Here is a 24767-nt window from a genome sequence, read left to right on the forward strand (position 1 = left end):
TAAGTATACATAGTTGTTCAGTTAATGTGTTTCCACCGTATTTCAGCATTTCGTTTGAAATATTGTCCGGTCCTGGAGATTTACGGTGTTTCAGTTTTTCTAATGCATAATTTCCTCCGTTGTGACGATTACATTTTCGGTTGTTATCTCTGGAGTTTCTGGTAAGGTCTGGTCTTTCCCTGTCTTATACAATTGAGTGAGATAAGTGGTCCAGGTATCGACATCTATTTTGTTGGTTTATGTTAATTCGCTTATTTCTTTTCTCTGCGTTCTGATAAATCTCCATATTTGCCTTGCAGTCCGTAAATTTCCAATATGTATAATACCTGAAATGCAAAATGTCACAAGAAAGTATCCTCACAACCAATTACCTATTAAATAAAACAACAAACAATAGAAACATGCAAGTCGTTTTTGAAGCCGTCTCTGAATATTCCCTTTTCTAAAGTTTAGTGGAAGTCGATTCAATGCTGCCAATTGCGAATACACATGTTCACCAGTTAATTAAGTTGGAGATTTGGGAAAAATTGTCAAACGATTGCTTTGCTTTATTTGATTTATTTTTGCTACTTGTTCATCTTGTACCGGAATGCTAGTTCATTTTATGGACTCATTTGTAATATTTTAATAATTAATAATAATTATTAGAGATCAGACATGTAATGCACTAAAATTTTCACAAAATATGTGAACATATTATGCACATATTTTATAAATTTCGATTTGCTAACGTTAAAATTACAGATCTTTTGAAAAACTTGCAATACTAATTTATTAACGAGTATGAAAAATACTTTTTATTGCACAGGGTCGTGAACCCAAATACGGCATTAATATCATATTCAATATAATTTTTTTTTGCGTATTTTAAAGAATAATAATTTTGCTACGAGGGAAATTTTTTTAACCCCTTGCACTCAACTAGAGAATTAAAAAAAATCTCCTTTAAAATTATCAAAAAATCGCTTCCAAGCACCAAAAAAGAGGCTCCCGAATAAATATAGGTATTCGTAGACCCTTTTAAAGATTTTTTTCATTTAGTTTGATGATATTCAAAGAGAAAAAACAAAAGCACACAAATACGCGGAATCAGAATGTTTTATTTCTTTTAACGCGAAACATAACGCGATTTTTGGACAAAGAAATTATTTTTAAGGGCTGAAACTTTCAGGGTCTGATTTTTCCATCACAAGAAAGTGAAAAAATGATTGGGTAAAAGAAAAAAAAATATCAATTTATTTTGAATCACTCTAGTGCGGGGGTTCTTTACTTTAAAATTAATTAATTTATCTAAGAATAAAACACTGACAACTTTTGGTTTTTACAGTTTTACAAAATGTATTACAATTTATTTTTTGTAAGGAAAGACAGCTTTAGAATTAATTCGATTCAGGGGCCACCCCCATTACTTGACATATATTTCTTCTTTTTAGAGTCATCAGATCTGCCTGTGGTGTACCCTGAAGTGAACTAGTTTTTCTGTCTACTAAGCAAAATAATAAACAATTATTTTTTGTGATTGATTAAATTTCGTGGACGTACAGAAAACAAAAGTTTTTAGTGTTTTTCATTTATGTAATTTATTTTTCTTATAAATTTTTAAAATTCTATTTTCAAAATGCCTTCCTACCTGAAAGTTGAGACGCCAATAAACTATTTATAATTATTGTAAAACAAATGAATGCCCATTTTCAATTTCGTTGCAACACGAAACTACAGCCGCATCATATTCTAGTTCAATCAGAGAGTGCAGAGAGTGTTTTATGTGCTATTAGATTGAAAACTTAGTATTTTGCTAGCAGTTGCCGCTAGGGCATCCCTGCCATGTCTTTCGTTGCAATCCATAACTGCACGCCGGAGTTTGTCCTGGTTGGGGCAGAGAGGCATATGTGCCTATTGATGAGAGACTAATTGCCCTGTTAAGGACATACAGGCAGTAAGTGACATTTTTGTCAAAAATGAGATATTAATGTATCCTACCTACGTAGTAACTGCTCTTACTTTTACAAAGGGTTTGGTACACATTTATAGTCAACTTATACCAGAGCTACCAACGGCAAAAAGCAGTAACTAACAAAGTAACGCTCAATGTGATGGTAACGGGCAGTATCCAACGTAATAAATAACTAACTACTGCTGTTTGCCTGCACAGAGATCTGGAACATAATTTTTAATGTGAATTTAAATGACAGTATCTACTTAGTAAAGTAGATACTGTTATTTTCCTTCACATTTGTATTCAAAGTTTGTATTATTATCATGACATACTGCCTTCTCAGATACTGCCATTTAAACATCACCTGATTTAACATCCGGTAAAATAAACACATGACAGAAAATAAACTAGAAATTCCTAGTAAATTACAAGATAATTGTAGAGGTGTCCCTACGCAAAAGAAACAAGGTATAATTTCGCAACTGTACCCTCTCATACTTGAAAACAGTCGGCATTTTTGGCTTTCATTAAAAGAAGATGACGTAGAGACTTAATAAATTTCGAATAGTTTTTTCAATATTATGTAATTAATTAAGACTTTTTTCTTTTTCTAATGTGAATTACATTTGATTACACTACCGCTTTATTTTGCATTTTTTTTTATTTTTAAAACTGATATTTACATAAAGCTGACAATTCTACATTTTTGCTTAAGAAAACAAGTTCATTATTAGGGCAAAAAGCAGTAACTGCTGAATTTTCAGCCAAAAAACAAGTAACACAATTGTTTGATTTGTCAAAAATTAATGCATATTTTTTAATGTTTTTACCGTTTTTCTGCTTAAAATTAAAGAAATAATAAATTCTGTGAAAGAAAAAATCTTAAATTACAAATAACTCAAAACCATTATTTTGTCACTTCTGCTTTTTACCTTATCACGGCAGAATAAGTTTCGAAACCGGTAGAGATGCTTGCTGCACTCTCTGATTGAACTAGAATATGATGCGGCTGTAGTTTCGTGTTGCAATGTGAAGCGTTTTTACCTGTCTGCTCTAATGGGATCAAGGAAAGACTATCTACTAAGATACTGAGGTGTCGAAATGGGGCTAGTAGAAGGAACAGACACGCAAACCTTCATGCGAACGACAGCTCATTTTTTGTGCGGTGGCGGGTCGTAGATTCGTTGGGAGGGGTAGGAGGGTTTAAAGAAGACTAACTACATAACCAAATAAGCAAAGGATACTTACACAGACTTGAGGACTTTCCTACTATTTAAACAAATTGGGACGCCGTTTGAAAAATCCTCAAATTCTCATATCGAGTACTTACTGGAAACCAACTGGGGGGGCATTCATCGTAGATTCCTCGTTGGGGTTAAACTGGGCTACTTATTTATCATTATTGGCTTCTATGCCATATCTTTTTCTTCTGTTCTAAAACTTAATTCGCTTGTATTAGCTATCTGTTAACAATTTTTAAAAAAAAAGAGGTTACAGAAATAAAGATGTGTACATTTTATAATGTTTATTTAAACCTTTATACCTTATTTATTTTTATTTTGAGAATAAACATTCTCAAACAAGAAATGAACAATAAAAACAAATATATGGTTTTACAATTCTTAACCTTATTTTTAGCAGTGTACCAAAACAAAAATTTGATATGGCTGTCAAAAGTCACTGCCATTTTATATTTACTTTACATAAAAATTTCCGTGAATCCATGTTGAAAACAAATTATTTAAATATGTAAAACCTTTACCATTAATATCCACTTGTGGATTATTTAAAATAAACATTATGCATACCTTAAAACAAAAATCCATGTCACATGTCACACTTGGAACTTCAAAATTTTCCATTCGAGATTGGGGGAGGGAAGACATTCAAATCATTACAAAACGGGAAACAGGATAAAATTGATACCAAATCAAATATCATCTTCAATACAGGAATGTTACCATAACATCATCAAAAACAGGAAACCAGGAAACCACGCACTTTCTCTTTTTACCGCCGGCAAACCAAACTGCATAACAATAATAGTGTTTCACAAGAATATATCCATGTAAAATGTTGTGAAACTATTGTAATAATATTCCTTGACATTTACTGGACAAACTGCCAGTCCTTCACTTCTTTTACCATAAAAAGAAAACCATTTTAAAGCCGGCAAAGTGCGTTTCTTTTTGCGAGTCTGTTAGTTGAGTTCCACACAAAAAGATGTTTAATCTTCTAACATGTTTTTGGAACTACCTTATTTTCAGCGGCGTACCTTGCCTTTAGAAAATTCTCCTACGCTTCAAGCCGATCATTCTTTCGGTTTGACATTTGACCAATCGGCGGAGAGAACTCAACGATCTTTCAAAATTCTGACCAATAATATCATAGGGATTTTAGCGCTCAAAACTTAAGGGAAATATACTGGGATTTTTCAACGGATCCTTCCAGAACAATAAATGTTTATACAAGTAAACAGGAAATTTCCTATGATTTTACTATGTTGCGAAACAAACAGTATTACTCATAAGCAGGGACGGCTTAGAATTTTTAATGATATATTAACTCACAAAATATATTAGAAAAATAAATATTTTTCTTGGGATAGGATTAAAATTAATGGATATTTTTTATAAAACATTGTAGTAGAAATCCATCTGCTACAAATGAAATTCAGAATTGTTATTCATTTTTGATTTATATGTTTACTCTGATTGGAGTACGAAGGGAACCATTATCGTTAGATCTTTACCGCGCTGAGCAGATGGGTTATGAATTATAAATTGTAAAATTCCCTCATCTTTTTTAGTCTCAGCATCCGTTATGGCTTGTAAATTTTAGAAGCGGCGTCTTTGTACCATGGGTATAACCAGAGAAGGTTCCCATTGTTTTCAATCTGGTGGGATGTAGAGTGATATTTTTAGTGTTATTTTGTGTGCTATTAGATTGAGAACTTAGTATGTTATTTATAATTGTATTATTGTGGTTAATTTTCATTTCCATAACCTGTATATCAAGAATAAAAAAACGGTTTTTCGACTAGAGCATAACTACACGACATTAACACAAGCGATGCCGGTGTGTCGGTTGAAGAAAAGGATCTCCTGCGGAAATCAAATTACGTATGCATTTCCCTTGTATTATGTTTCTCTTATCTGCGGTTTTTTATATACCTTTATCATGGCCGCATAAAAGAATATCGGGGCTTTGAAACGTTCACCGTTCCCGTTATGAGCCACACTTCGCCGTTTTTTAGACGAAAAGGTGGAGATAGATTGTCGATGTGTCGTAGGAAACTGATCGTAAATTGGGAAAAGCAATATTAATAAAAATGTAAGAGATAGGTTTTTGGAACGCCAGCCACTGCCGCCGTGTTGTCGCATATACATGAGGAAACTTATCTATCTTCGGTCTACGTTAAAATGTAACAGTTTGTTTATCACGGGATTTTATAACCTATTTTTCCTAGCTGGAATTTGATTTTCCCAAAAACTAAGAACAAGAAAATTGATCAATTAGTAAATTTGTTTTTTTTTGAACTCTTAAAAATACTCTTGTCTTCCGTTTTATTGAAAATAATTAATTTAATAAAACTAAAAGAAACAAAAACCATTATAATCTTAACTTATACATTTTTCCTAATTTTACTTAATATAAGTATATTCAAATATTCATATCTAGAGCATCTATTCGCTCCGTGCATGACTAACGCGACACCTAGCGTAGACGCGTAAAATTTTTGGTGAATACAATTTGACGTTAAACATATGATACCCATATGACATAGTCATCATCATAATTCTCTTTGCCTGATCCCTATGCGGGGTCGACGTCCCTAATTGCATTTCTCCACACAATTCTATCTTGGGTCATATCAATGTTAATCCCCTTTATCAACATGTTGTATAGAATTATATAGAATTTTCCTTTCAGCTTCATTGGAATTTTTCTTTCACACAACACACCACTCGCTTCTTTCCACTTTATCCATCCAGCCCTAATTCTACTGCATGCATCTCCATCTATTTCTCCATTACTCTGTAATACCGATCCCAGGTACTTAAAACTTATGCTTTTTACAATCAGTTCACCATCCAATGATATCATTTTATTTGTGGTAACTCCATCATTAAATGAACATTCCAAATACTCTGTTTTTGTCCTACTAAGTTTTAAACCTTTTTCCTCCAGAGCTTGCCTCCACTGTTCCAGTTTTTGTTCTAAGTCTCTTTCACTATTTCCTACTAACACGGGATCATCAGCATACATTAAGCACCATGGAATGTTACCCTGTAGTTTCGCTGTTATCTGGTCCAAAACTAATGAGAATAAATACGGACTAAGCACAGGGCCTTGGTGCAATCCTACTTTCACATGAAATTCATCAGTCTCTCCCACATCTGTCCTAACACTAGTCGTTATTGCCTCATACATACCCCTCACAATCTTTACATATTCACCAGGGACTCCTTTCTTATTGAGTGCCCACCACAGAATCTCTCGAGGAACTTTGACCCATATGACATAGTATTTGACGTTAATGTAATATTTATTTACCATTTTTGATAAAATTTATTATACAAACAATAAGTTCGAGTGTCAAATAAACGTCAAATTAAAAAACGGATATTTTAAATTTCTCTGAAGAAAATATCAATTTTATGGGTTTTTATCAATAAATAAAAAGGGAAAATATCAATAGTTTAGTTGTCGGTGTTAACACTAATTAAGTGTACATCGAAAGCAATTAGGCAGTATGAATTATTACTTAGTACCAGATTTTAACATTAGCTGGGTCTATTGAACTATTAAATTTGTGGTGTGTGGTGTGTGGTGTGTGTGTATCACAAAACTGTTTATTTTTGTTAACGTGGAAACTAGCTGTTATTACAGTTATAAATGAAATTTTTGTAAATGTAAAAACATTAAGTTTGATAAAGTAGATAATTTGTAACTATAATTATAGACCAGGACTAATCTGTAAAAAAACGTGTATTTTTGGATGTGAGAGGTGGCAGTCGGATTTTTGCAGATAAAGTTAGGTGACACCTTCAGTAATAATAATTGACTTATGCTCCTTCTCAAATATGCCTGGAACATTAATAAAAAAATTAAAATATTTAAAAATTTTGAAAAACATCGATTTTTTTCTGCTTTCTTTGCTTATAACTTTAAAACGGTTCGTTTTGGAACATAGTCGTACAGAAATAAAATAAAGATAACTGAATCTTGTATGATATACGACTGGTCAAAAATGTCTTAAGGTATTACCTTTTCTGCAATATAGCAATAAATACAAAATAAGGGGGCAAAATACGCCTGATGTTATTCAATGTTTCTTAACCACTTGGGTGGCACTTAGAACCTTAGTAATTCGCTTAGAAAATTCTTATAACCTACTTAAATGGTCTACCAAATTTCATTAAAATCGACCTAATAGATTTTGCATAATAAATTTGCAATATAAATGTTTTTAAATAAGTTCACATTTTTTAAAATCTTTCTGAACAAAAAGTAGATCATTTAGAAGTTGGCTAATTTTTTACATATAAAGAGGTGCTCTACCTATCTAATACACTTTACCGAATTAAAATCGGATTATTTAAGGGGCCTCAGCAATGTTTTAAAGTTATAAACAATTTTTTGGCTTATAAACAAATAGCTTTGATAATAAAAAAATTTATTTTTAGCAATGCAAATAATTAAAACCGGTATAATTTGACTTAATTTTTCAAATGCTGTCAGCAGAATTCCTATTTTATTTTTTAATCAAAAGTTATTCTCGTTGAAAAATTGCAATTTTTCGATTTTTTTAATGTTCCACCGCGTTTATCTCGAAAACTATGCATCCTACGAAAAAACTTGTAAGAACAATTTTTGCTTAGAATTACCCAAGAAATACAAAACAATGTTTTATTTTGCGAAAAATTTATGTTATTGAATTCCTCAAGTTCTTTGTTTATAACAATCTTATCGACGCGACATCCGGATCAACTGTTAGCCAAAAAATTCGTGTTCTACGGGTCAAAATACATAAAAAAACTTGGGTAAGTCCATCTAAATAAAGAAGCCCGTAGCACCCCCTCCTGGACACAGCACTAATTTGTTTATAAGCCAAAAAATTGTTTATAACTTTAAAACATTGCTGATGCTACTTAAATAATCCGATTTCAATTCTGTAAAGTGCATTAAATACGTGGAGTGCTTCTTTATATGTAAAAAAATTGACAAATCTTTGTATGTTCTAGTTTTTGTTGAACAAGATTTTAAAAATTTTTAATTTTTTAAAAAAAGTTTAGATTGCAAAATTATTATGCAAAATCTAGTAAATCAATTTGAATGAAATTTGGTAGACGGTTTTAGCACATTACAAAAATTTTCCAAGCAAATTAGGAAGGTTCCAAGTGTAACCTAAGTGATGGAAAAACATTGAATAAGGACAGGCTTGTTTTGCCCCCTTATTTTATATTTATTGCTATTTTGCAGCAAGGGTGTTAAATTAAGATATTTTTAACCAATCGTATCTGATAGAAATCCTATAGTATCTGATAGTATCCTATACGACTTTGTTCCAAAATGAATCGTTTTAAAGTTATAAGCAAAGAAAGTAGAAAAAGACGAAATTTTTTGAAATTTTTAAATATTTTATTTTTTTATTAATGTTCCGGGCATATTTGAGAAGGAGCATAAGTTCATTATTATTAACAAAGTTATCACCTAACTTTATCCGCAAAAATCCGAATGCCACCTCTCACATCCACCTAAAAACAGATCCTTCCTGATCTATTAATAATTTGTCCATAACTCTGATGTCTAATAAATAGTCTAAATTTATATATTTATATTCGGATACAGTTAGGTGTCTCTTTATAGATAATATAAAGGTGAAAATACAGGTGAAACACAGATCATCAAAACTGTAAAGTATCCAAATAGTCAGAAATGACTGTTCGATTAATTGAGCTAAACTGGGAATTTGTATTTACAATAACACAAAAATAGTTGATTTACTATAAGAAATTGTAGGAAGTGTAACAAACTAATAATTGTAAATTTAGCCACGGGAAAAATAATTTAAACGCCGCAAATGGAGTGCGTATCTCTAAACTCTGATCTTTTAACCTTAACATCCTGCAATTCATATCAACTTGTTCAGATTTTGTTCTGACATCATCTTACCACCTACCGCTAGATGCTAGATATTGCTACACTTAAAAAACGAAATAAAAGGTCAGTGAACTGTAGCGTAGTCCAATGATCAAATTACTAAATTTATTGACCGGAGAAACATGTGGTAGTAAAACTACTAGTGAAAATGAAATAATACAAAATTAAAACAAATTAAAAAAGTATGAAAAAAAGCTAAATTGTTTCTATTTCCATTTCGTGTGACGAGTATGACCGACGTATATAAATATTACATTCATAATAGATTAAACCAAATATTTGCCGAAATATTGTAATTATATGGCATTAAACCAATAATAAGATATTTGATGAGTTTTTTTTTTTTCGTTAATAATGAGAAAATCTATATTTTTTGTGCAGACATTTTGGCGTTGTTTTTTAATCACATATTAACAATTTAGTAAGAATAATCCATTTTTTTATTTTTGTTTACCATCTATATTGTATAATGGGTCTCGGTGAATTCGTAACTATTTTAATCCCCCATCCTAATTACAGGCCAACTCGTAACTCTGGCGCACAGGTAATTCTTCGATAGCCCACTAACTCGGAGCACACTAGTTCGCTCCCAAGGTCAAAAAACCCTCTTAATTACATACTAGTTCGCTCCGAAAACCATAACCTAGTTCGCTCCCATGGTTAAGCGGATTAAGTATTTATTTATTAAGTTCTAGGAAAATTAATATCGGCAAAATGGTACTGTAACTTTTGTATTTTATATAGAAATTATATAAAATATTGGTTGTTACATATTTGTATAAATAATATGAGACAGTGGAATTAGATTATTTAGATTTAGCCGAATAAATGACCTTTTTGGAAAGTAATTTTCCGCGTTACGACGGATTTGCATGAAAATTTGAGTTTAGGTTCTACTTACACTCCACTTCAAAGTTGGACTTGTGCCGTCGATTGCTTTTACTTGAGGGTGAAAGACACCTTTTCTCGGGGGTTGAAAGACGATACGTTCTGAAATAAGAAATGGATAAATTGACTAATTAGCCATTCACCATCCATGGTCAGTATCTCGAAAAATAAGCGTAATTTTGGTAATTTATAACGTCGATAATAATATTTAAAGTTGCATAATTTTTTTCTTTTTGGTATAAAACTTTTCAGAAAACTTCTTTGTAGGTACTATATTTTATATATTTTAACATAAAGGTGATTAAAGCTAAATTTCAAAGTTCGTCACTCAACCTTAAAGAATCTTTACCTTTTATTTTAAAAAATTCATAAGTTTTATTAATATAATATAATATAATATAATATAATATAATATAATATAATATAATATAATATAATATGTTAATATTACTAATAGAACATTAGCTCTAACATTATACTTTAGTGATAATATCGTTATAATTTTAATATAATTTTAAGAAATAGTTTTATATTTAGGTAAATACAAAGTTTGAGAGATATTTATTAAAAATTTTATTAATAAAATGTATCAAAGTACCTGCTTTATGAAGGCAACATTATCTATTTACGCTGACCCTGGCTATTCATTATTATTCATTGTGTATCTAGTAAAGGCATTTTTAACTAATTTTTCTAAGAAATATATGACCGGAGCAAATTTACCTATGCCCCTTTTCTGTGGGGTATTAAATTCTGGCCGCCGGAGCGAACTAGTATATGCCCCACTAACTACCGGTGAATTAATAACTTTCATTTTTAAGTAATGTTGATAAAATTTAATACCATTATTCCAGGTATGTACCTGTAAAAATTACTCTGTTTGAAGGTGGTGTAAAAGGTATTCATCATTTATGTATTTATTGTCTCTTGGAAGAGTTACTAGAGAAAATCCAAATAAATTTTGTGAAAATGACTGAAATTCTTGTAACAGATTTCGTAATGAGTGCACGTGGGTGTAAGTTATTGGTGGTAAATCATTTTAAATTTCAATTAAAGAAAGTGCTAAAAAGTGGAAAACATTTATGGTACTATTCTGCATCTGGTTGCAAGAATAGAATAGAATAGAAATATGCTTTATTGTCATGAAAAATTTAACAATTTTATAGACAAAGCTTACAAGAATCATAAATAAAAACAATAACAAATACAATTTACTAAAATTATACAAATCGTCAATATAAATAAAACATAATAAAGTCAAATAAAAATCAGTAACAATCTATTGCAAAATTAAAAAAAAATTGCAAATTGCGTAATCTACCTTAAGAAATTTAATAAGAAATTTAATAAGTTATGCTGCTGCATATGACACTCAAATATAGATTAAGATTCTACTTATACATAACAATACTGTAATTTCTTAGTTATTGGTTAAGAAACTCTGCTATTGAATAATATGGTCTTTCAGATAAATAGGCTTTAGTCATTTTACGGAACTTGGGGAAAGATGTTGCAGATTTAAGTTGTAGAGGGAGATGGTTGTATAGTTTTTTTGCAGAATATAATATAGATTTCTTTATTAACTCACTGGACGGGATCGGTAAATAGATGTCAAAAGTAGAATTTCTGGTGGAATAGTCATGTCTAGGTCTTTCTGGAAAAACATGTAGATGTTTACGAAATAAGCAAACAGTTTCTAAAATATATAAAGAAGGTAATGTTAGAATTCTGTGATCTTTGAAGTAGCTTCTGCAATGTGTTGTTCTTCTGAGGCCAAACAGATATCTGATTGCTCTTTTTTGCAATTTAAAAATAACATCGGATTGGGCAGCTGTACCAAAACCCCAAAAAGGCAGACCATATCGAAGATGGGACTCGAACAATGAAAAGTATGTTATTTTGGAAGAGGCTAAATCCATTTCCTTAGAGACAGATCTTATTGCAAAGCAAGCTGAGGATAGTTTCTTGCTTAACACATCGATATGAAGGGACCATTTAAGGTTGCTATCTAAAAAAATACCAAGAAACTTTACAGAATCAACGATACTGATCTGGCTGTTATGAAGAGGTAAGGGTTGAAGAGTTCCTTTATAGGGTAATGCTACTGTTTTATCTACGTTAAAAGAGAGTAAATTAGAATCTGACCAGGATTTTATTGTGAGTAGATCAGAAGTTATAGTAGCATGAAGAGTTGCGATATTTGAGTTGCTCCAAGTGATACTGGTATCGTCAGCAAAAAGAAAAACTTTTCCATCGATTTTTAAACTAGTTATGTCATTAATAAAGATAAGGAAAAGTAGAGGACCCAATACTGAACCTTGCGGTACCCCACATACAACATTTTTGAGACTAGAGTCTGTATCATTTGCTCTAACCAGTTGTTTTCATATTTTCCAAGTAAGATTGAAACCAGTTCAAAGAAATACCTCGAATTCCATAGAAATCTAGTTTTTTTATCAAAATGTCGTGATTTACACAATCAAAAGCTTTGGCATAATCACAAAAAACAGTGGCAGTGTGGAGATTATTGTTTAATTCTTGATAAACCTCATGTAGTACAGAAAACATGGCATCGGTGGTACATTTATTATTTAAAAATCCAAACTGATTTTGTGATAAAATCTTGTTATCAACGAGAAAAGACATAAGTCGGGCTTTTAGGAGTCTTTCAATAATTTTGGAGAGTACCGGTAGTAATGCAATAGGTCTATAATTGCAGGCAATAGATTTTTCACCACCCTTATGAAGAGGAATAATGATGGCCGTCTTTAGGCACTCTGGAAATTTACCTTTCTCAAAAGAATCATTTATTAGAGAGATGAGGACTCCCAACACATTGTCTGGGAGATTTGAGAAAATTTTTATAGATAGTCCATCGGTACTACAGGAAGATTTGCTTTTGATACTATTGATTGTTTGGATCAGTTCAGATTTACCAACCGGTCTTATAAAGAATGAATTCGAAACCTTTCCTGAATTAGGGAGATAGGAAATGGGATCTTGTTGTGACACAATAGTTGATGTTATATTTTTACTCACATTAACAAAATATTCATTTAGATTTTCTGGGTCTGGAAGGGAAAATGTTTGAGCTGTGTGAGTTTTATTTCGAAGATCATTTATTATGGACCAAGTTTCTTTTGCAACACTTTTGGAGCTTCTGAGACGATTTATGGGCAACCTGTTATACCGACGGAATCATACGGCCTGCTATCATACGGCCCCTATTCTCATTTAAAAAAAAATCATCGATTGCGTCATCGCGCCCAGATGGATGACGTAACTAGTATGATATGTATACCAAAAAATTAGAATTTAAAAATAAAAATCGACCTATTTCGGGATTTATCTCCAGAGACGCCCATTCTCGAGAAAATGAATTTATTCCAACTCAAACGTCCTCACTGTATTTGTTTATAAGCCAAAAAATTGTTTACAACTTTAAAACAGTGTTGAGGCTGCTTAGATAATCCGATTTTAATTCTGTAAAGTGTATTAGATAGGTAGAGAACCTCTTTATATGTGAAAAAATTAACAAACTTCTAAATGGTCTACTTTCTGTTCAGAAAGTTTTTAAAAAATTTGAACTTTTTTAAAAAAATTTAGGTTGCAAAATTATTATGCAAAATTTATCAGGTCGATTTTAATAAAATTTGGTGGACGATTTAAGTATGTTATAAGAATTTTCTATGCGAATTACGAAGGTTCTAAGTGCAACTAAAGTTGTTGAAAAACACTGAATAAAAAGAGGCTTATTTTGTCCCCTTATTTTGTATTTATTGCTATTTTGCAGAAAGGGTAATAATTTAAGACATTTTTAACTAGTCGTATATCATAAAAAATTCAATTATCTTTATTTTAATTCCGTACGACTTCACTCCAAATTGAATCGTTTTAAAGTTATAAGCAAAGAATGTAGAAAAAAATTAATGTTTTTCGAAATTTTTAAATATTTTAATTTTTTTATTAATGTTCCGGGCATATTTGAGAAGGAGCATTACTCCTAACTCCAAACACAAATAGACGTTTTTTACAGATCCGCCCTGGTCTATACATATAATATTGTTTCAGTCAAAAGAGATTTCAATTTTTGTTATTTTTTTATAGGTACATATAATACACAACATGTTTTTAAGCAAACCAAGAACCATTCGCTTACATAATAATATGCTATATGGCCCGTGTTGGCTTAATCCGTTACTGTTCAAATTTATTTCTTACCTTTTAACCTAACAACTAGCTGGGGCATTAGAGTTAAACAATGGTTTCGAATTCACCTGTATAAAGTTGTGAGTTGGTCAGGTAGTAGAAAAGTTACGAATTGGCCGGTGTACATTATGATTTAAAAAAGTTTGTCATTAAGAGTTACTAGTTGGCGCGTGTCCTGTATAATACGTACGAACATTAATTTCATCTCTTAATTGCCGGTTTCACCCTGTTTCACCAAGAACAAATAAATCGGAGAATAGTTAGTTATTGGTCGAATAAAATTTATTAGTCGATTATATTTTATTGGATTTCAACAATTATTTCTTCGCCACAGCTAGTTAGTTCTTCGTCGAATAAATTCTAGTATGATGATCTTTCCACCAGCTATATACAAGTTGGTGCAAGCGCACTGCATTTATTTACCAGTAGTACCACTGTAATCATATAGATATAAAGAACCAAAAACTGCTTAGAGAAGAAAAAAATCTAATTTCGATTTCAATATATCCTTGCCTTACGTCACTTTCTACGTTGATGTCTTTTGTAGCTCTTTAGGTTGTCTTGAGTTTTGCTGATGATTCCTTCATTGTCATTCTGGTCAGTCTGATTAACTTTGCTGATATGTTCATCCTTTTCATCGTTTTTTGTAAGTGTCAAGTTTTGAGAAAACTTTGTTCAAAGTAAAAGACAAATTTAAAAATCTAGGTACATCAGACTAGTTAGCATGTTTTCAATGACATCTCATTTTTGATCATGTTATTGTTTAGTTTATGTAGAAAGTTTGAAGCCACCATGATTTCTATGTGCTTGGGAGTTCATTTTTGTATTTAACTCAATTTCCTAAAAATTGGCACTCAGAATTGGCACTTACATCCCTTGTGTTCTAGGGGCCTCATTACGTACTGTTCAGTATCATAATATCTCTATAGTTGTTGCACTTTTGCTCCATTGTTGTTGGTGTGACCAAGTTTTGACCATCAGTTTGTACTTCCCCTTCGGCAGCTCCTCTTCTCTGTTTATTATAAGTTCGTTGTTAATTTCATCTGGTTCCGGAGTTTTGTTTAGTTTTAGTTGGTTTATGACATCTAGGAATCCTATATAGATAGGTGCGTCTTCTCCTGAATCTCTATTATGTATCATTTCTTGCTCTGTTTTTTACGTCTCTTGGTTGGTTTTGAATAAATCCGTAAAATGCTTTTCCCGATCTTTTTTGTTTATATTTGATTTTTTTTGGTACTATATTGTTGTTTTACATATTCCGTAAGTCTTTTGTTGTCCCTAAAATTTATTTCTTAATTACTTACTTAGTCCTAAGCCTTTCTACCTTTGGGTGTAAGGCTGGTGGCGTTGAGTTTGGCATTGTAGTCTTCATACTTTCCGATCTTGTGTTAGGTTTCTTGCACTTTCCAATGCCAATCCTTTCTTTTCGACATTTTTCCTGATTTCATCTACCCACATAACTCTTGGTCCTCTTTCGTATTTTGTTTTCCCCTGCACTCTCGTTTCGGACTCTCGTTTTGTTAGTCTATCGTTCGACATTCTACACACGTGCCTGAACCATCTTAAGTTGTCCATCTACTATTTTTTCATTGATTTGTTCTAGTTTTAGGTTTTGTCTGATTGTTTCGTTTCGTATTTTGTCTGTCCTCTTTTTGTTTGCTTTTTTCCTCAGGAACCTTATTTCCATAGCATTGACTCTGGATTTTTGTTTACCCGTCAATGTCCATGTCTCGCTGCTATACATGATTGTTGGTCTAACTACTGAAGTAACCACTGCCGATTTTACTTTCTCCGGTATCTCTTTTTTCCCAAAAATGTTGTTTTCATAGTGTTAAATAAGCTTACTGTTCAGGAACAGAACAGAACACAACAGAACAGAACAGGAATATTTATTTATAACTACATATTGCATTTGTTTAGAGATCCATGATCCATGTCTCTTTCTTTCGTCTATATCAAGGATCACCAATTGGCGGACCGCGGTCCGCATCCGGACCGTGAGCTAGTTTTGTGCGGACCGCCATTAAATTCAAAATAAAGTGTTTGGCAATTTTGAACATGTTTGGCCATGAGATTGTGTACTATGTTTGGCTTAGGTGTGCGAAGCCGCTTTATCAAGAATGAACTTTATTATAAAATACGCATTTTTGAGGCTTAAAAACTCATATGTATCTAACTTATTAGATTTCAGTTTTCCAAGTACCTAAATTGAAGTTTATACATTTAATTTCAATACCTATTCTTATACGTAGTCGCGGTTTATTTCAATATAGACCGTTGTTTTTAATTGTTAATTATACGACGTAGTCGCGGTTTATTTCAATATAGCCCGTTGTTTTTAATTGTTAATTATACGCCTCTACTCGACTTTAAAACCACCGCGCGTCGTACTTTATGGTGCGTCTCTGTCGATACGTATACTTACTTATGCGAAAAGTATCCAACAAATACTTGACATTTTTTAAAAATTGTATATAGTCGGTTCGCTAAACTCAGACACAACTGGCTAGTGATTTTAGTAAATAATTTTTCCAATTTGGTAAAATTGGCAAAAAAATAATTACTAAATAATTAATAATTACTAAATAGTTAGTAATGTTGCCAATTTTCTCAAAATTGGCAAACAACAAAAAAATTACCAACTAAAATCACTAGCCAGTTGTGTCTGAGTTTAGCGAACCGACTATAATTTATTATTAACATAGTTTTTTTTAATAATTTATTTATTTATTCAATTAATTATTGTCAATGTGCTAATTACATAAGCTAATAAAAACAACGCTCTAAATTGAAATAATCCCCGAATACTCACCAGAATCTTGAAATTGAATGTTTAAACTTCAATTTAGGCACTTGACAACAGCAAAATTCACGCATGAGTTTTCAAGCTTCGAAAAAGCTTATTTTCGCATTTTTCAAATTTTAAATCGTTTAAAACTCGAAATCTATTAAGTTTTGAGAAAAATGAAGATCTTTTTTGTTAGGATGACTCGAAAATGTTAAAAACATTTTCGTAGACAAAAAAAGTGGTAAACAATTTCTGCCCAAAAATTTTGCACGGCACCCTTCTGATTTGTGTATAGGGGATAATTTTTAACAAGAATCCGCAAAGAAACCGAATTAGAACAACCAGATACATGTAGCATTAAATCCGGACCCCGGAAGTATCATAGATTGTCGAAATGGACCCTCAGGAAATCTAATTGGTGACCCCTGGTATATATTATAGTTTCGTGGGTTCCTGCTTTTCTGTTCGGTATTGTTCTAATTGTTCCTCTCTTCCATTCTCTCTCTGACTATTTATTTCTGGCGAAGTTATTAACCTGATTTTTTTGTAACATTCTTCATCAGACCATGTTTTCCATTTTTTGTTATTTTGGGGTCGTAATATTTGTTCTGCAATTTCTATTATGTCGTTTTCTATATTATTCCATTCCTTTTCTATATAGTCATTGTTGTATGTTCTCAACTCATATCCCAATTCTTTGGCAGAGTGTTGTTTTATTTCTTGTGATTTCGATTGATTTGTGTTACATTTTTTCTTTTTCTGTCTCTGTAAATATTTGTTTGATTATTTTTATCTTCAATAATAATTAATTAATGTGATCAGTGTCTGTATTTGCTGCTCTATAAGATAACATTCCTAAGGGTGATTCATGGAAGATTATACAGAAAGCTAGAATATGATATGGATGATACCCAATTTGGGTTCCGCAAAGGACTTGGAACAAGAGAGGCATTGTTTGCGTTTAATGTCCTCTCTCAAAGATGCTTAGATATGAACCTGGATATTTATTCCTGTTTCATCGACTTCGAAAAAGCGTTCGACAGGGTCCGACATGAAAAACTAATAGAATTATTGAAAAACAGAGATATAGACAGACGAGATTTACGAATCAATCTGTATTGGAATCAAAAGGCCAATATAAAGATAAAAGAACAGGAGTCCGAGAATATTGATATAAAGAGAGGAGTAAGGCAGGGTTGTGTTCTGTCGCCGCTACTGTTTAACCGGTACAGTGAAGCCATATTTCAGGAAGCGATAGCGGAGCTAAGTGATGGAATCTCTATAAACGGAAGAATAGTAAATAACATAAGATTCGCTGATGACACCGTTATAATGGCAGACACCCTGGAATCACTACAAGAATTGCTAAATAGAATAAACGATTATTGCATTCGATACGGACTAAAAATAAACAAGAAAAAAACTAAATTTATGATTGTCTCAAAAACAGAACATGGAAATGAAAGGTTAATGATAGAGCAAACCCAAATAGAAAAAGTTAAGACATACAAATATCTGGGAACCTGGGTTGATGACAAAAATGACCAAAGCAAAGAAATTAAAGTCCGAATTGAAACTGCAAGGCAAGCATTTATAAAAATGAAGACACTGCTTACAAACAAAGACCTTCAGTTGCCTCTCAGATTGAGGGCTCTAAGATGCTACATATTTTCTATATTGCTATACGGAATGGAAGCTTGGACATTGAAGAGACAACACATAAGAAGAATAGAAGCGTTCGAAATGTGGTGTTACAGAAGAATATTGAAAATTCAGTGGGTTCAAAGGATTACCAATGTTGAAGTGCTACGACGTTTAAATAAGGAGTTAGAAATTATGAAAAGTATAAAAACTAGAAAACTGGAATATTTGGGTCACATTACCAGAGGAGAAAAATATGAATTGCTGAGAATTATTATGCAAGGAAGGATCCAAGGAAGAAGAAGCATATGAAGAAGGCGCATCTTCCTATGCTTCTTCTTCCTGAGGAACCTTAGATAATGGTTTAACTGTAGTTCATTACAACTATTCAGAGCAGCAGCCAACAAAGTGACCATAGCCATTATGATATCCAACCTCCGATAGGAGAGGGAACTTTAAGAAGAAGAAGATAACATATTATATTGTACTATTTGTGTCTTCCTTTTCGAAATTGTCAACATAATATGGTCAAAGATGTCCCAAGAAAACTATATGCCCTTATTTACAAAGGCTACAGTCACAAAACAAAGACACACACACACACACACACACACACACACACACACACACACAGGTGCAAAGACGTTCTTGCACCTATCATCAAGAAGTGAACACTACACTCCCCAAAAAGTATTGCTCCTATGCTTAACAAATTACAAAAAATATAATAGAACAATTATTATTAATGTAGGTACTTTGCATTAAGTGTAGTTAATAAATAAGTCAACTTTTATAATAACACCCTATAAGTTCAACCAGATGATTTAAATCTTTTTGCCTCTGTCAATAGACTGTCGTTTATACCTAAATATAAAAACGTGACAATTTTCCAAAGATTTATTTTACAAAGCAACAGATGTATTGCAGATTAGGATTTTAAAGAGGTAACGAGTCCGTGAGAACAGGAACAAAAGATAAAGATAAACACATCTGGAATTTCGCTAGAAATATTTGATGGTATATAGTTTTCATTAAAAATATATAACTAGGTTACATGTGGCGCCGAGCAACTGAGATCCACCAGGATGTTAGTTATATAAAAAGGTAATTACTGACAGCTAAAAAACTGTGTGAAATTCTTCTTAGTAGATCGGTTGCTTTTATTACTTTTATCAAAACAATTCAAACTGTGAAGGCGTTTAGAGATGCCAGTATTAAATAAACAAACTATATATCTTGTGAAACACGGAAAACGACTGTTTTATGGATAAATTTATTTATCAAGAAAAATTATTTAATTCAGAAACAATTTTGACATGAAATATTATGCAAATACTACTTTACTTGCTAATGCAAATCGTTATCTAAATACAAAATATTTTTGGAGACAGTTTTATAAAATTCTCCCGTCACAGTGACAGTTGTCACACTCCTCCTAAAGGTGGGAATAGTGGGAAAGTACGTAATTTAATATAAATTTATAGGTTCCTATCGATAATTTTAAACCCCTACTAGGTTCATCTATTTTTATTTCACAACGTGTTATGTTGTCCATCTTTTGCGATATTTTGCCGGTTATTAGCGGGCTCATCACTGTATAATATGTCTGATTGTCAATATGAATGAATCACATAAAATTACATTATTAGAAGAATTTTAACCAAGTAAGGAAACTAAATTTTGTTTAATTTATTAATAGAAAGAGACTGTTTAACTTGTACACACTTCTAATCAAAACGGAACCTGGTGTATGTTTTCAAAGACTGATAGTGTGTAAATAAATTTATTAAAATTAGCTAAGTACTTTCAGCATTTTTCATGCCATCATCAAAACTATCGTCTTATAATTGTAACTACCTCAAATGAAGAGAAAACTTTGAACAAACACATTCTCATATTAAAAATTAACCCAGGGATCTAACCACTGGTCAAGGTAAAAACCCTTAAATGTATAAAATAATCAAATTTAATGTGTTTAAAAAAAATTTTTGTTTTTAAAAGTATATTTTTTTTTAAAAACACATTAAATGTGATTATTTTATACATTTAAGGGTTTTCACCCTGACCAGTGGTTAGATCCCTGGGTTAATTTTTAATATTAGAATGTGTTTGTTCAAAGTTTTCTCTTCATTTGAGGTAGTTACAATTATAAGACGATAGCTCTGATGATGGCATTAAAAATGCTGAAAGTACTTAGCTGATTTTAATAAATTTATTTACACACTATCAGTCTTTGAAAACATACACCAGTTCCCGTTTTGATTTTTAATTTATTAGTGTTTTGTATTATGAGAAAGTTTTCCCGAGTGCAAATCCAAATGTCAAATAAAGTGATTTTAAAGTAAAATTCTCTTTGCTTATCACTATGCGGGGTCGGCTTCCCTAATTGCATTTCTCCACACAATTCTATCTTGGGTCATATCAATATTAATCTCCTTTACCAACATGTCCTGCCTAATCGTCTCCCCCCATTCCTTCTTTGGTCTTCCTCTCCTACTCTTTCCAGGAATCTGCACTTCAGCAATTCTTCGTATTGGATTATTAAAGTCTCGAGGATGAACATCACCAAATCATCTTAACTATGCTCTCTCATGTTGGCATCAATTAATGCCATAACTAGACTTCTCCTAATATACTAGTTTCTAATTTTATCCTTTTTTGTCACTCCACTCATCCATCTAAGCATTTTCATTTCCGCGACATGCATTCGTTGTTCCTCTTCCTTTTTCACTGCCCAACATTCAGTTCCGTACATCATAGCCGGTTTTATGGGTGTTTTATAAAATTTTCCCTTCAGCTTTACTGGGATTTTTCTGTAACACAACACACCACTCGCTTCTTTCAACTTCATCCATCCAGCCCTAATTCTACTGCATGCATCTCCGTTTATTTCTCCATTACTCTGTAATAACGATCCTAGGTACTTAAAACTATTGCTTTTCACAATCATTTCACCATCCAAAGATACTATTTTATTTGTAGTAACTCCATCTTTAAATGAACATTCCAAATACTCCGTTTTTGTCCTACTAAGTTTTAAACCTTTTTCCTCCAGAGCTTGTCTCCACTGTTCCAGTTTTTGTTCTAAGTTTCTTTTACTATTTCCTATTAAGACTACATCATCAGCATACATTAAGCACCATGGAATGCTATCCTGTAGTTTCGCTGTTATCTGGTCCAAAACTAATGAGAATAAATAAGGACTAAGCACCGAGCCTTGGTGCAATTCAACTTTCACATGAAATTTATGTCTCTCCCACACCTGTCCTAACACTAGTCGTTACTCCCTCATACATATCTCTCACACAGGCCCGGCCCTAGTGATTTTGCCGCCCTGGACAAGGTCAGCAACCGCCGCCCCCCCCTCCCTTAGTAGACCCAAAAACAAAAATTTCACCATCGCTCTTAGTTTTCTGAAAGCTATCACTTAATGCGTTAAAGCATTGATTAAGGTATTGGCAATCAACGGTTAAAGGTTGTGTCTATAATTTTTAAATAGAAGTAAACTTTATATCGTGTCTCTATATCTCTGTACGTCTATATTTTGATCTTCAGCCTTATAGCCAAATTGTCTTTTCACTTTCGTCTTTGTATCTTCTTAGCATTGTAGATTTCTTCAATTTTGTATCTAATGGGAGTAATTGCATCAATTCTACTTTCCCATCTAGTTACGAACAAAGGTTAGAAATATGATTTTTCAGTATACCCCCACGATGAATAGATGCTTTTGAAAAGTTGTAAATTTTTGTCAGTAAAGAAAAAAGAGAAACTGCAAACTGTGAGGCTTTACCAGCATCATTTATGACTAAGTTGAGTGAATGGCTAGTATTGGCTAGAACATGGGACAAGTGCTCTAGGATTCATTGTCAAAATTCTGTTTTGAACTCCCAAGTTCTTCCCTTTCATGTATCCCCCTTTATCATACATCATACCCTTGTCCTCTCATATTTTCCAAAAGTATTCACAGTTCATTCAGTTTTTTCAAAATAACTTCTGTAAGACCCAAGCCAGTGGTTTTCAGAACAGGCACAAATCCAAGAAAAAATGTGCTTTAATTTTAACACTTTGTGAACAAATCTAAATCTACAAAACGTATAACAGTAGTTATCTTTTTCACTCCAGCAATATTAGGTGTATAATCTAAAATTATGCTATTATAATACTTTCATCATCATCCAACCAATTCACGTCCACTGCTGGACATAGGTCTCCCCCAATTGCTTCCACACTTCACGGTTTTGTGCTGATTGTTGCCAGTTTTTACTAATCTAATCCGCCTGATATCATCTGTCCATCGTGTAATACTTTGTTGATTTCAAAAAGTTTAAAATTTTATTTTTGATTTGTTCATGTAGAAGCTAAATAATTACGTTTTGGATACGTTTTCACAAGTAGTGATGCTGCTTGTTACTACCATTCGTTGTTCTCCTAATGTGCTCTTGTAAAACAGAATCAAATTTTCTAAAGAGCTCAACAAGCTTTAAAAATTACCATGGTTGTGATTAAAAAGTTTATCAGAATCGCCCCTCAATGGAAGACACTGTTGTGCTAAGAACTTTATTATTGATACATGCCGTTCTATTACATTTTAGAACTTTTTGTGTTTCTTCGTCTATGGGTTTGTCCGATTCTAGTCTAATAAAATTGCTAGTTCTACCCACTGTCGCTGTGACTGTAGATGAGCTGGAGACTTAGCGTGATCTGACTTAGCGAGTAGTCTCGTTGTGGGTCGTTTGGATGCCTTTCTGTTTTTTTCTATTTTTTCTTGTGTGTGTTTGTCCTGTTTTAGGTGATCTAACACCTCTTCAGGACATGTCTTATCTAGACACTGTTGTTTTATGTCCACTGGGACCACTGGTGGTAGTCTGCGCCGTTGGTGGTGGTGGTGCACTGCTTGGAGGCTGTTGTTGGGCGGAGCAATCAGAGGAGAAAGTTGGTTCTACGGTTCTTTTCAGAATTTTTGATCTAAAACAAATTATTAATACATGCAAAATTTTAAGTTTCAATGAAAGTTGAAAGAATTTTTTGTGTGTATGATAAGGTTTTAAAGTTTGAATTCAAGTTTTATAAATTGAAATTTAATTTGACTGTTTGGATATTTAAGTATTTAAGAGTGATTGAATTTCGCGTTGAGGGCAGCTGTGGCTGTATCCTCCCTAAAGACAGGTATAATTTGCAAATGAGTACGGGAAACCACAGAAAACCGAACTCTCCCTGTCCGAGGCAAAACTCTAAGTGAGTTATTTATCTAACGGTTGATTCTAAAATAAAGTGGAGTTGCCTCCAGGATATCGGTATATTCACCAGGGATGTCTTCTGTGCTGGCAAGAGTCAGCAATTTTGTTGGTAAGTGAGGGAGTTTTCGTTTGGGTGTTCTGGTGAATACACTACCAAAGGATGAGCAGGTAGTTTTAAGGACGTTTTGAGCTCTGATGTTTTGGCTGTTTATGATTTTTGTAGTAAAACTCCTGCTCAGAGAGGAGATTCTCTCGTTTAGTGGCTGGATCCTTGCTAGATGATGTATGAGTCTAGATGGGTAGTCTCTTCGTTTGTAGTTTATTTTGCGGAGTATGCTGCGTTCTGTGGCCAGTAATCTTTCTGTGTTTCGCTTGTTTAGTAATGTGTAGATGTTTGATTTGTATTCGATTACTGGCCGTATGAATGTTTTGTATGTGTGCGTTAGTGTGTGTTTATGCGTCCGACCGAATCTTCCACAGAGACTGTTGAGCAGATTAACCCTCCGTTTCACCCTTTTGCGGGTTTCAGCCAGATCTCTGTCCCAGTTTAGCGTTCTATCAAAAATGACGCCTAGGTACTCAATCTGGTCACGAAGTTGTAATCTTTCGCCCCACAGGTCCAGAACGACTCTTTCTTCTGCATTACGTATAGTGTGTGCGCTTAGGTTTGGGTGTCTGAATAGTATGGTTTGTGTTTTGTTTGGATTAAGTGTTACTCGCCATCTTCCACACCATCTTTCGACGGTGTTAAGGTGATTTTGAGCACACCTATTCAAAACGTGAATATCTCTCGTTGTTGTTATTAGTGCAGTGTCGTCCGCATATAGTAATGTTAGTGTATTGGTGTTTCTAGGGTTAGGAAAGTCGCTGTTGTATATTGTGTATAGTATGGGTGCCAACA

General features: G+C 32.7%; 1 protein-coding gene across 1 annotated transcript in view; it reads left to right on the forward strand.

Moving 5' to 3' along the window:
- The window catches only part of LOC126883415 (uncharacterized), a 74251-nt gene extending 50606 nt beyond the window's left edge, over positions 1-23645 (forward strand). The window contains exon 3 of the mRNA XM_050648961.1: positions 23419-23645. Within this exon, the coding sequence (XP_050504918.1) occupies positions 23419-23645 (227 nt within the window). The remainder of the gene's footprint in view (positions 1-23418) is intronic.
- The last annotated feature ends 1122 nt before the right edge of the window (positions 23646-24767 follow it).

The sequence above is a fragment of the Diabrotica virgifera genome, chromosome 4 (assembly GCF_917563875.1).
Source record: "Diabrotica virgifera virgifera chromosome 4, PGI_DIABVI_V3a".
Taxonomy (NCBI): Eukaryota; Metazoa; Arthropoda; class Insecta; order Coleoptera; family Chrysomelidae; genus Diabrotica; species Diabrotica virgifera.